At 34.5% G+C, this 14,479-nt stretch overlaps 1 protein-coding gene across 1 annotated transcript; it reads right to left on the bottom strand.

The window, feature by feature from the left end:
- Positions 1–1,582: 1,582 nt before the first annotated feature.
- On the bottom strand, positions 1,583–3,315 carry LOC145097833 (uncharacterized). Its single transcript, XM_079035484.1, has 2 exons — positions 3,227–3,315; positions 1,583–2,774 (listed from the first exon to the last, which is right to left on the bottom strand). The coding sequence occupies exon 2, from the start codon at positions 2,699–2,701 to the stop codon at positions 1,661–1,663; it is 1,041 nt and encodes a 346-aa protein (XP_078891610.1). The 5' UTR covers positions 2,702–2,774; positions 3,227–3,315; the 3' UTR covers positions 1,583–1,660.
- Between the last annotated feature and the right edge of the window lie 11,164 nt (positions 3,316–14,479).

The following is a 14,479-nucleotide window of genomic DNA, read 5'->3' as shown; positions in this document are numbered from 1 at the left end:
TTCCAACTTGTTACCCTCTTTCTAAAGTCACAATATTCTACTAAGCGCCAATAATCTTTTTGGTAACACCATACAACACCAACACACAAAACATTAACATTTTGAGATAAGTAGTCACTTTGTTCATGAAAAAGACTCAAAAGGGTAGGTTTGAGTTCTTCATGTTCCATCATGTTACTAGCTATCCGATATCTTCACCAAAGGTCTACCACATCTATGGTTATTCGTAAATCACAACCAAAAAATCTTGACCCAATCAATTCGATGAATTCCAAAACAATCATAGCATCCATTAACCTCCTGCTAAGATTGCGGGAGGACCGAGCGGTCATTAGCATGTAACATGTTCACCATGCTGGACCACACATACCCAAAATAAAGAATGGGCGCCTAAGCGTTTTATGGCCATTTCATATACCTCGAAATTTAGAGAAAGAAATATCAGGAAACCGCTTTCAAATTAGGAAACAATGTTGATGTTATCTAAAGGCATGAAAATTGATTTCTGTCAAGATTCGGTTACTATCGCTTCTGGATAGGTTTGTGATAAACCGATCATTATTCATCATTTATAATATTTGTTTTGCGTCCGTATTTTGTATTTTGTGGGTTTGCATTTGTCACGACATGAACATTTACTTTTTAAATTCTGATATACCGAATAATGGTTATAATGTTCGTTCTTTAATCTTTCATCTATTTTCAAGATTGGAATACCACAATACTACTTCCGTCAAATGTTCAGTTTTTCTTTGTTAATAGATCTTGTGTTGTTTATTGTTATGTTTTATATAATTATTGATAAAGGCGTGACCAACGCCGCCTCTACTCAAACTTCATTCTTCTTTCGTGTTAGAAAAATCAGTTTGTCAAATACACGGCCTTCAAAACCCAAAAAGATATGAATTCTAAAGAAGTAAAAGAGGAAATAACAAGCTTCTTTAAATAGAGATGAAGAAGAAGCATATGAGGGCAAATTTGTCAATTAGCATGGACTTAAACGATGCGATGACTAGAACTATGACACAACCATAATTTATGAATGACTAATGCAAAAATGCAATCTATTATACTACATTCATAACTTTTTGGTAAGCAAATGAACAATTTTGTTATATAACCTAAATCCCTATTTTGTGTTCATCTTTATAATTTCTTCTTTTTTTTAGCTTTGTGATACGATATCGTGGTTTAACAATTAACAGAATGTACACATTATATGATACAATACTAAAAGTGATGTAAAAAACCCCATCTAAAGTACCAACTCAAATATGTAATGGAATAATCAAGAACCACAACATATATAGTTGGAGAGAAGCCATGGGTGAATAACAAAAATCAAATATATTCAACCACCATCATGATTTGAATGAAACAGATTGTTCTAAATTCCAAACATCCATGAAATATCCCACCCTTTTTACCTATTAAGGTTTCAATAAAGGATTGTAATGCATTTTGGAACACTAGGAATCAGCAAGATTTTCACCATGACCTAAACATATGTGCTAATATTCATGGTGACAATTTTAATTTACATGCCAATAACAAGCTACACGTAATGCATCACCCACAAAAGGAAATTAAAGAGAATATAAATTGAGAACGTAGTTACACTTCTCAAGAGTCTTGACAATATTGTAGCATAACAAGTCCATCACTGATCTAGAAAAATAACATTTAAACAATCATGGAAAAAATACCACATTTTTGCAAAAAACAACTTGTTTTTTCCACTTTGAGCAGAAACGTAAAATTTCCCACATTGTGAGTGAAGATCAAACCACCACTCTATTCCTACAAAACCAGCAGGCAGCATATCCTTGCTAATAAAGATTGCATACTCTTCTACTGTCTTTTCACATGACACCCATTCCATTTTGCTAAGATTTATTTCTTGAATCTTCTTGTCTAGAAGTCGATCAATCACATAAAGATTTTCACCCAAACTTACAAACACGGGAAAATCAAAGTATCCCTTTGGAGAATTCTTGATTTCAAGTATTGTCACTTTGGGTGTTGGATAAAGTCTCACTTCACACAAACAGCTATCATTGTGTATGGTATATACGTTTCCCTTTAAAGCATGTAAATCATTGATGTAGAAAGGGGTGGAGATATGATTCCATTCTTGTTTACCAACAATACAAAACCATATATTACGAGAGTATTGACCAAACACAACAAACACCCACCGAGATATTATAGGTGAAAAGACAAGAATACCCCTTAGAGAATGAGGGTCGGGGTAGGCATCACGGAAAGGGACATGAAGGTCATGCCTTGTGATAGGATTCAGAAGCCAGAAGTCCTTTCTTTTCTCACTAAACAGAATCAAGTAACCACAACTTACTCCAATACATGTTTTATAATCCAGATGAGGAAGAATGGTTTTCAACTCGCTTCCTTCAAAGTCCTTTAAGTAAAACTCTTTCACATTAGGATCAGTAGAAATAGATATGGTCATGGGTGGTCTGGACACTATAAACTTGTTCTTGTTAGACAGTGCAAGTGATCTCCATGACTTACAAACTCTGCTGAATGCAAGAAAATCAACAACTCCTAATTGCATCATTACTAAAATAAGCACATCCTGGTTAAGATCTGACCAAAGATCACAAGTCATGATCCTGTTTTTGCTAGGTGCAAGTGTATCATCATGGTTCTGGTTTCTAGTCATGCTCCTTGTCTTAACCATTTTTTGTTTTCTTGAAATTTAATGCAATTGCTATGGTGTGTATTCTTGCAAATGCTTCCTGTATGTCAATATCCTGCAACAGACATTAACAAAAAATCAATTCTAAGTTCACAGGGGTGGGGGAGGAGGTGGTTGTGGAACTTTGGTGGCAGCTTGGTCGAATTTTAGAATTGTATATACGATAGGAGAGGGTGATGGAGATGTAGGGTGGTCTAGGTGGTGGGATACGGTGGTTGTGTGGAATTTAGGGTTTACCGATGGAGGGTTTGGAATTGGAGGAGGTGAGGGGGTTCCGATGGCGCGGGATGGTAGGAACAGGAATGTAGGGTGGTAGTGTTGGGAATAGGAGGAGAGATAGCAGATGAAGAGGGGGGGAGGAGCGTGCGCAACTGGTTCCGGCAGGGGCGAGTGGAGCGCAGTGGTGATGGGAGGTGGTCCGGTGAAGAATGTGGTGGAAGGGTTAGGGGGTAGGGAACAACTTAAGGAGAACATTAGAGGAGAGATGAGATGAAAGAGATGGCATACCTGGAAGCCGGCGTCGATATGGTGAGTTGTGCAGGTCACCGGCGGAGATGAGAGAAAAGGAGGATATGTGATGTGCGTGTGTTGTTTTTATTTAATGAAATAACGGACCTGGTTGTTTTAAATTCCTTTGACCAACAATTTTGGATTTTGAAAAAAAAAAAAAAAAATTTAATCGCATTTAACCCTTTAGAAATCATATAGATATTTTTATCAAAAGTCAGCTTATAGATAATTATTTTTTAATTATTCTTTTCAAAAAATAATATAATTTTAACCAATAAAAATACTTTAAAAACTATATAGAATATCTAAATAGTGAAATAGGATGTCCCTTTAGCCAACCCCTTAATAATTCTCACAAACTTGAAAGCGAAAAACCTGCAATTTTAGTTTATATCGAAATTAATACCATCACAAAACCGATTCGATGTGTGTCACTTAGTATCTATTCATAAAATAATTATGGATTTTAGAAAATTGAATAACGAGAATGAACTAATCCTAATTCAAGCGACCAACATGAATCAGGTCAAGAATCCAACGTAGGATTATAACAAAACTAAAATCGCTAGAAAGAATAACAACATAACATCAAATCACATAATTAATTACATAAAAATGAGTTTAAACTACGAAATCCGATGCATTATTTCAACTATAAAAATAACAATAATAAACATAAAATAATTTAATCGATATTCATATTATAATCGTATAATTGTTGGAAAGACATGATCATAAGTTGTGATTGTGCAATAGTTTGTTAAACACTTTTTAGGTTGATCAGATTTATTAATGAACTTATAATAAATCATATTTGTTTAGTATTTTATAACAAGTTTTTCAACCAACTTACAAAATTACTCAATTAAAATAAGCTCTTCAAATGGAACTAATTCATAACATAATTATTGAACAAGCTCTCAATAATTTTGTGAGGACTTCATTAATATTCAAACAAATATATCAACATAAAGTGATTTTCTCATATAAGCTTGAAAAACCAACATGTCAATCAATCAAAATCTGTTAGGAAGGAGAGAGTCGTTCCCATTGAACCCACCGAACCCACTGAACCCACTGCCACATCAGCTTTTCTCTTTGATTTTTCTTCGTCTTTCCGAACCCACAACACACGGAAATCCTATCTTTTTCAACCCACTCAATTAAAAAAAATACTAAACAACTAAGGTACAAGTCTTAAAACATATGGTACAAGAGAAAATGAGAGAGAGAAAGTAGAGAGAGAGAGAGGATGAAGTGGGTTCGTGAAACCAATTAAACAACTCGCCGAAGAGGGAGTGATACCGGCGGTAACTCTATTGCTAATTAAGATTTTACCTTGATTATTTTGTATATTTTTTTTAATTAAGTGGGTTGAGAAAGATAGAATTTCCGTGTGTTGTGGGTTCGGAAGAATGAAGAAAAATCAAAGAGAAATGCTGATGGGTTTAGTGGGTTCGGTGGGTTCAATGGGAATGACTCCCTCCTCCCTTACAAAGTCACTAACATTATTTGCTACTTTTGTCAATGGAATGGCCGATTACAAAACCAAACAATCTACATAGCAATCAATTAGACAAAATTACAAAAATGGTCCCTATGGTTTGCCAAAAGTCACAAAGTCAGTCCTTGTTAATTTTTTTTGACGAACATGGTCCCTGTGGTTTCCAAAACTTGCATCAATGACCCCTTTTGCTGACGCCGTTACTGTTCATCCGTTAGTGTAAGGGTATTTTGGTCTTTTCAAGTAGCATGGATTAGGTTTGTGACTATGGGTAAACCATAGGAACCATTTATGTATTTTTTTTTTCTATATTTTATGTTTATGAGTTTGTGACTTTTCCACCCATTTACTTTTTAAAATATCACTTTGAACTTTGAAAAATGTTACTATCACCCCTCTATTTTCTAAATTTTCGTGTTTAACCCCGTATTATATATATAATTTGTTTTTTTTATTAATAACTTTCGTTCGCTAACCTAAAAAAAACTATTTTTACGTGTTTATTTTCATATATTTGTCGGTATAATTCAAGGTGATCAACGTTTCGACTATAATTTAGAACTTTCTTTCGTTATTTTTTTTAAAGTTACATGGTATTTTTTATAAAATTGTCGGTTTAAATTCGAGCTTATTTTTCGACGTAGTTTTTTTTTTTTTTTTTTTTAACTTTATGTACGTTTCCTACGTATGAGACGGGTCATATATAATAACTTTCGTTTGTTAATTTAAAAAATATATATATTATATTCGAGATTGTCTATGTTTTGATGTATTTTTTATACATTTTGTGCTTAAATTTATATACATTCCTACGTATCATTCGGGTCATATATAATAACTTTCGTTTGTTAGCTTAAAAAAATATAGTATATTCGAGTTTGTCTATGTTTCGACCTAACTTTTGTTTCATGTTTTTTACGTAGGAAACGTACATAAAAAAACTACGTCGAAAAATAAGCTCGAATTTAAACCGACAATTTTATAAAAAAAAATATGTAACTTTAAAAAAAAATAACGAAAGAAAGTTCTAAATTATAGTCAAAACGTTGATCACCTTGAATTATACCGACAAATATATGAAAATAAACACGTAAAAATAGTTTTTTTTAGGTTAGCGAACGAAAATTATTAATAAAAAACAAATTATATATATAATACGGGGTTAAACACGAAAATTTAGAAAATAGAGGGGTGAAAGTAACATTTTTCAAAGTTCAAAGTGATATTTTAAAAAGTAAATGGGTGGAAAAGTCACAAATTCATAAACATAAAATATAGAAAAAAAATACATAAATGGTCCTTATGGTTTACCCATAGTCACAAACCCAGTCTCTGCTACTTGAAAAGACCAAAATACCCTTACACTAAGGGATGAACAGTAACGACGTCAACAAAAAGGGTCATTGATGCAAGTTTTGGACACCACAGGGACCATGTTCGTAAAAAAAATTAGCAGGGACTGACTTTGTGACTTTTGGCAAACCATAGGGACCATTTTTGTAATTTTGTCAATCAATTATCTAAACCCTAATTGAGGTGATCAAGTTCAAAAAAGAATTACGAAAACATAAATTGTTGTAAATAGAAATCATATAGTTAAAAAGGAGACAAAACTATAAAATTGGTCCCTGTGGTATTCAAAAAACTTTGGATGGGGTCCAAAAAGTTTTCAACTTGCATGGAAGGTCCAAAATCAAAGTTTTTCTGGGTTTTGGTCCTTGATACACTTAAAAAGACGATTTTACCCTTTTCATTTCTTTTCTCTATTTTCTTTATTTATTTTGATATATAAATAATGAAAAATAAAAACAAAACTAAAATCTCACCCAACCCTCCTCCTCCTATTCCTGCTCTCTCTCTCTCTCTCTCTCTCTCTCTCTCTCGGACGTCATTCAACCACCGTCACTGCCACCATATGCTTGTTGGAACCCTACATCATACACCATTGATTACCCCATCATCAACATCCAGTCACATCAAAACTCCACCATAAACCCACTATTTAACATTTGTTCTGATCATTATCTCCGATGACAGTTTTCATCAAAAGATCTCTGATGTCGTAGCAATTCCAAACTGGTTTATGGTGATCATTTTCCTTACTAGACACCTAAGAGCTCATATTTCAGGAGTTGATTCATGTTTATTTTTCCTAATTTATCACCTGTACATTCTAGCTTCATTCATGAATTCCTAATTTCACTAACTTGTATGTACCAGATTAAAGAGATTTGTTTTTAAATTGTGTTTCAGATTAAAGAGATGATGCGGCGAAAAAGGAGATGGAAATGATGAAACCCCTGAAATCGAACCTTGGAAACCCTAAAATCGAACTTTGAAAACCCTAAAATAGGGCCTTGAAATCCCTTCGGTTGTTCGGGGATAGTAATTAACTCGCTAGAGAGCCATATCACCACCACCATCTTTCATCAAAATATATGAACTGAAACTGATGGTCTTACCTTCATCACATGGAAATACAAACACAGGGGAAGACACAGAGAAGGAGATACTACAAGCTCTTCATCAAGAAATCGAGACATTACATAGCTGATGTCATATTAATTTCCGGTTGCTTCACGCTTCCATATCACAACCAACACCACCATAAACAATTGCAATAACAGGGAAAAAAGAAAACTAATATGGAGAAAGAGGCGAGAGAGTAAACGAGAGTGAAAGTGGGAAGGGAGGTTACGGGTAAGGAGGGGTAAGTGGTTTTTTTTGTTATTTATAATTAAAGGGATGAGATTTTTTTATATATATATATTTAAATACTAAACAAATACATAAAATGTAAATAGAAATAATAAGGGGTAAAATCGTCTTTTCAACTTTTTTAGGACCAAAACCAAAGGAAATTCTTGATTTTGGATCTTCCATGCAAGTTGAAAACTTTTTGGACGCTATCCAAAGTTTTTTGAATACCACAGGGACCAATTTTGCAGTTTTGTCTAAAAAGGAAAAAGAAACACAATCAACAACTTCAATAGCATATCCAAAATCACTCACGTGATTATAAACTGAATGTGGATGCAGTTGATTTAACTCTTTAGGACGGCTAAAATAAATAATTAACTTGCGATCGAAAATCAAAGATTTTTTTGATGCTAAACCTTCAAATCGTTCCTCTTTTCTTTTCTGTCTTGCGAGAGTTGTGTTAAGCCCCCTGAAAAGTCAAAACTGATTCGTGTGTGTATGTATAACCACCAAACTAATCCTTCAAAAAAAATGGTGACAAGCACCCCCTTTTCCCATGGTCACGTGAGACTTTTAATCCTTGTGTATTGTGACTTGTAGGTGGTTTGGTCTGCCAATAATTAGTTAATTACATAATGGGCTGCTTTTTTCTTATTTAAAATACCCACATAAAGTGCCAAAATAGTATAGAAAATGGGCTGAATAAAACAAGTAAATAGGCTAGTAAAATAACTCTTTTTAAATGGGCTGTAGGAACTCTAACGTTAGGCAGATTTTTGCCTATTCTTGAGGACTAAATGGTGCATCAAAATTTACCCGAATTTAATTTCCATCGGTCAGATATAATATCAAAGAGTTAGAAAGATCTCTGTAAAACTCTAGATCAATCCGGTCACGTTTACACAATATGTCAAGGAAATGATTAATAAAATATACTAAAACGATTCACAAAAACCAACCTAACATCGTTACGTTACGTCTCATATTATTTAAATCTTACGTTTTTTCTTACACTCCTAGACCACAACACAAGAACCTTTGAAGCGCATAGACAAAATAAATAAATAAATTAAATAAGGGATAAGAGATGTGGTTACATGCCTAAAAAATAAAAGAAAAAAACAACATGGTTGTTTCTATTTTTGTTTAACTATATTGTTATTTAAATTTTCTTTTTGCTAAAAAATGACAGAAGGGTTTTACTGAGATTCTAATAATTTGACGAAGGGTCTAAACTTTTATGGTTTAATCTACAATTAAGTTTGATTTCCAATTTTCTACCATTAAAGTAGTTTACCGTGGTTTGTAAGGTAGGATGAAATAACTTATATTTTTAAGATAAAAGATGGTTTTTAGGCTAACGTGTCAAACATAACTTAAGTAGCTTTTTAAAAACTAGCTTAAAGGTCATTTTTGGTTGGACAAATATTATAAAATATTATTTTTAAATTGTAACTAACTTTTATAAGGGTGTAATGAGCGGTTTTCGGAGGACTTCATGAACCCTTTGTCTCTGGCCAACCCACCGAAGTCTCTATTCTTTCATTTTCTTCTTTATTTCCCTTTTTTGATGGGTTATACAACCCACAACTTTCTCTCTTTTTCCATGATCTTCCTCTCTTCTCGTTAGACCCTCTTCTCCCAATGGTTAAACCTGCTCAGCCCCTTTTATCTCAATCCGCTCGACTCCTTTCACCCCATGAGTTGTGTTTTTTAAAGGTAAATGTGTTAGGTGCATTTTGTGCCCCATTTTGCACATATTTTAGTCCCTTCTTATGCATCTATTTAGCATAATTGTCCTTCATTTTTCTTGCATTTCATCATCCATGTTAGTATCTAGAACAACCTTATTTGCACATTTTCATGTCTTTTCCAAGTAAACCGGAGCTTGGAATGCGCTTTGGGAAGTGTCAGGAAGCATTGCTGAAGATTTCCGGATGATCGGGCGAAGAACGAAAAAGTTGGAAAAATAAAGTTTGGATTCGGAGTCAAAGGGGTACACGGGTCGTGTTGGATTTACACTGCAAAATCAACACGGGCCGTGTTGACCAAAATGGGAGCTGTTGACCATGCTGAACACGGGCCGTGTCAGTTTTACTCTATGTCCAACACGGGCCGTGTTCGACCCAGAAACCAACTTTTTGCAGTTTTTCCTATCTTTCATATTACGGGTTAAGGGCCATTTTTACACACACACACACATCATATCAGAGCACATTTGAAGGGGGGGGGGATTTCGAAGGTTTTTGCAAGGGTTTGATCAGTAATCATTTGGAAACATTATTTCTAGTATTTGTAAGTTGTAATTGCACATTATTTCCATCTTTATTCTTGTTTGATTTGTTCTTAGCCATGTGTGGCTAAGAAACCCTAGTTTCTAGTTCTTGTTCAAAACATGTTAATTGCTTGACTTGAAGCGTATGATTTTGTCACACCCCAAAACCGATAACGACGGAATACGTTTCGGGGTAGATGACGTAGTGAATAGTATCATCACAATTGCATAATAGTAGAAACAAGAAACATACAACCATAGCATTACATAGTGAATTTAATTACAAGCGTGTTTTGTAATGTTTAACAATCACCCAAAAGTAAATAAAAAATAAGAGATGGGTCTTGTGTGCTCCACCTTCTCCAAAAATGCCGCGTCTGTACCTGTCTATCTTTGACCTGAAGATACAAGTTATTTTGAAAACGATTATCAGCATAAAGCTGGTGAGTTCATAAGAGTTTAGTGTGAGTTTTTGTATACAGAGCATTGGTGCGAAAAATGTATCGTTATTCATAAGTAGTAGAAACTTAGAAAAATCCCATATTTTTCCAGAAAATACATTTTTAGTGACAATCTGTGAAAAGTATGCATTCTTCATTTCTTTGAAACAGTTTATTGTAAAGTATATTGGCAAAACTCCAAGTAATAAATGTGATAGAATAGGTTAAGCCTGAAATCAGTGATAGAGGTGCAAGCTTCCTTTAGTGATAGATACTTACTTACTTCGGGATGTAGTTTAGCATTTAGTGTAGTATTTTAGAGTAGTTGTAGAGTATTCCTTGTATATTACTAATAGTGAGGATAATAGAGGATCCCATGACCTTCCCAGTCATGCACAGTATAGTGAAGTAGTGGCATCCCTGGGCCTGAACGGCATGGACTGAAATTAACAGTCGGGATGTGATAGCGTCTGCCCCGTATAGATCTATACATGTAGAGTCGTCTCCCTGCTGGAAAACTTCGGGCGTAGTGGATAGCGAATAGAGTATCTCGTAGTGGGTTAGTGTATTATTGTTTGTTTAGTGTTTTCTCTATTGTTATAGTGTAGTAATCTTTTAGTATTGATCATAGTGTATTCTCTTACTAGTGTATCGTCTAGTAATAGTGAGTATTATAGTGTAGATAGAAATGACTTTAGCGAGTAGTAGCTGTAGCAACCGTAACTATACCTATTATAGTTATCTTAGTGAGGACGGTTCTTGGCATGTTAGTGACTTTAGTATTAAGTGAAAGCAGTAACATTCGTATCCCACACTGATATACAGATTATATAACTAAGAAATCAACGACAGTCGGACGGATAACTACTACCCTAAGCCCACAATCAAACAAGAACAGGAAATAAGGCGAGATATCGGTCCTAAGTCCTCCAAGTCTTACTTATATAAATATATCAGAGTGGTTACATTTTATAAGTAAATTGGTTAAATAAAAGTATTTTTCCAAAAGAACATTTAAAATCTGACTCACTGTTTAAAAATAGTTTGAAAAGGGTAAAACCCGTTTATAAGACATAAGGACAAATCACATGTGATTTGAACTAAAGGTAGTGAATCACATGTGATTAATCCTTGTAACGCGGAAATCGTTCTGTAAAACTTTACATAAACATTTATAAGCAACTTGTATCTTCCCCTTAAAACATTTAAAACATTTGAAAGGTTCATTAAAGGGGTATGAACTCACCTGAAATCGCAGAAATCGGGTGAATCGGGTAAATCGGGTAAAAGTGTCGATTGAGCGTTTGGTACCAAATAACCACTTGAGCACCTTTTAGGACCCTAATGTCATATGAAATATGTATTTTATAAGAAGTTAATCATCCTATGCTTTTCATTATAGTATTTGGACATTCTAGCATCGTTTTCGGGGTTTTAAGGCCTAGAGAGGGTTCCCGGGAGTGGTACAAGGCCATGAATGGTTTACGGGGGGGGGGGGGGGGGGGGGGGGTCCATGAGCTCACTCCCTTGGAGTTTATGTCCTAAAAGCCACCCTTTGGGAGTTTACGGCCGTAAGCCCCCTAGGCTTGGCCGTAAACTCATGTGGTACTCCAAGGTGCATGATTAAGGCCTTATTTTACTTCCTTACTTTAATGGTATGTGTCTTGGACTAAAAGGGAAGGATTAAACATCATAATTTGTGACATTTTTGGGGAGTTTACGGCCAAGACTTGTTCTTGGGCCGTAAACTCCAATAAATCCTTCAAGATGTATGTTTTAATGGTACAACATGGTCTCATACACCTTAGATAAATCCTAGAAGGCCCTATAATGAGTTTTGGGACAATTTGGCATGAACTTTTGGGGAGTTTACGGCCCAAGAACATCCTTGGCCGTAAACTCTTCATTTTGCCTCCAAATGTGAAGTTTAATGGTACAACACACCTCCAAAGGCCTTAGCTAAATTCCTTACATGCATTTGAGTGGTTTAGGGACTTGTTTGACACAACTTTTTGGGTGTTTACGGCCCAAGCTTAAGCTAGGCCGTAAACTCCTCATTTTGTCCTCAAATGGTGTTGTTTGATGTACTTCAACATTTACTAGTGTCAAGGCTAAAATACTAAACACCCTAGATGAGTTTTTGGGACTTAAATCCAAGATTTTTGGGGTGTTTAAGGTGTTTACGGCCTAAGCACAAACTTGGGCTGTAAACTCCTTTTTAAGCATCAAATCCTTGTGTTTTAGTGTCCAAACTCTTCTAGATATATGCCTTAATTAGTATACTAGCTTAAAAGAAGGAAAAACTTGATCTTTGGCATGATTTTGGGGGTTTACGGCCTAAGGAGCTTCTTGGGCCGTAAACTCCTCTTTGGTCCTTGATTTCTATGATTTTGGCTCCTAAATTCAATGAAGCATGACTAGATTAAGATAGAGGATGAGTACTTACGTTTGGAAGTCGGAAATTAGCGGAATCGGGGTCGATTTCGAGTCTAGAGAGAGAAAGTAGAGAGAGAGAGTGGGTGTGTGGTAAAAGGGTATTCAAATGTTATGTACACTCATTTCATATGTCTCGGGTATCGCACCCGATACACGGCTACCCGATGTTTAAAGTTAACTGGGTTAAAACTTTTTACCCAGGTGAAGTGGTTGAAAAGGTAATACAACTCTATTAGGTTAAACGGGGTTAACATATACGAGTTATATTTCTTATGATAATATCAAGCCATGCATAAATTTAGATATTCGGATATTGACGATTCCAAATATTACATAAAATAATGTATAGTGATACGTTCCGTTAGTGAAAATGGGATTTGTAACGGGAATAGATTTGGGGTTGTCATAGATTTGATGTTTGATTTGTGATTCTATTCTAGTGATTATGTTTTTGTTTAAACTAGAACCCTTAAATTTGATTTGTGTTTGATTGGCCACTTTCATGAATTGAATTTTTATGTAGTTAATTAACTTTTAGGGCACCTAATCGTTCTATTAAGTTAATAATTGGTAACAAGCAATAAATTTTCTTATTGTAAAACATATATCACATGTTTTCACACTTCCGAGCGTATGAGAAGAAATGAACATTGTTGGGAAGCTTGTACAAAACTTAATGCAGTTTTTCAATACAATCTAAGAGCGTGTTTAGGTTGAACTAGTGAAGCTAGGTCTAGTCAAAGAGCGTATTTTGGTTAGATAATTTGGCAACCGAGGGGTATTAGAGCGTGTTAATATCTTTCAGTACCAAATTAGAATAGCAATCTTGAATTACATCAAGTCATAATCAAGTTGAACAACAACATTGAGAACTAGAATTGGAAGCACTTTTACAACTTGTTTACAAATCTATTTCATTTTCTGCATGTTCCAAAGTTGATTGTTATTTTATTATTTCTCTTTATCAAACAAATCCCCCTTCTTGTGATCAAAGTACCTTGCGCAAAGAGGTATAGACTTTTGTCCCGTGTCTCTGTGGTTCGACCCTTCTTGCCTTGTACTACTTTTTAGTGCATTAAAGCAGTGTATTTGGAGTCTATTGTACCCCTTTATTTGTTGGGTTTGGCACACCTAACAAAATCTCATTTTAAATCAACGAAGTTATCCCTATTGTTTTAAAATATCACCCATTTTTTTATACATAAAGGGAATGAAGTAGATCATGAATGGTTTAAAACATCATTATTGAAGAAATGACTAGGTAACCTAGTAATAGGTATGTAATATTGGTAAAATGAATGTCGTGTAATCAAATGGTGATGATATGTAATTAAATGAAATGTTCATGTGTACTCTCCATTATTTTCAAACGGATTTAAATTACACACACATTTCCTTCATTTCTTTCTTTCGACTGAACCAAAATGAAAAACCATTGTTCTCATTCAAGAACCATTTCCATGGCAAAATTCGTGAAGATCGATGTTCATTTCCAAGGTGTGCTTATCAACAAACCAATATGATAATCTACTTTGAAACCCAATATGGAAATGTACTTTGATACCCAATATGGCAATGTACTTTGGTTCATTTCAGTATATGGCAGTGTACTTTATGCTTTTAGTTAAACACATAATTATACCAAATCAGATATAATACTTTCAACACAAACACATACACAAAATCAAACAACCAAACCATAATTAGTAATACGAAATATATTTCATTAATCATTAATAGTCAAGAACATTGACATCACAACCAACCATTTTGGGTATAATAATCGGGGTTACTGATACCCCCAAAAAAACCATTACACGCGACATACCCCACCAAACCGCAAAGAATATTAGTAAACCTCTAAAATAACCCCAAATTAAACTCTAAATAACATT

The sequence above is a fragment of the Lactuca serriola genome, chromosome 4 (genome assembly GCF_051521515.1).
Source record: "Lactuca serriola cultivar US96UC23 chromosome 4, Lser_US96UC23_V15, whole genome shotgun sequence".
In the NCBI taxonomy this organism is placed as follows: Eukaryota; Viridiplantae; Streptophyta; class Magnoliopsida; order Asterales; family Asteraceae; genus Lactuca; species Lactuca serriola.
Note: the sequence above shows the minus strand (reverse complement) of the source record. Positions and strands in the feature narration are given on the sequence as shown.

Excerpts from the sequence above, each read along its gene's own strand:
- LOC145097833 (XM_079035484.1), bottom strand. The coding sequence starts at position 2,701 with ATGGTTAAGACAAGGAGCATGACTAGAAACCAGAACCATGATGATACA.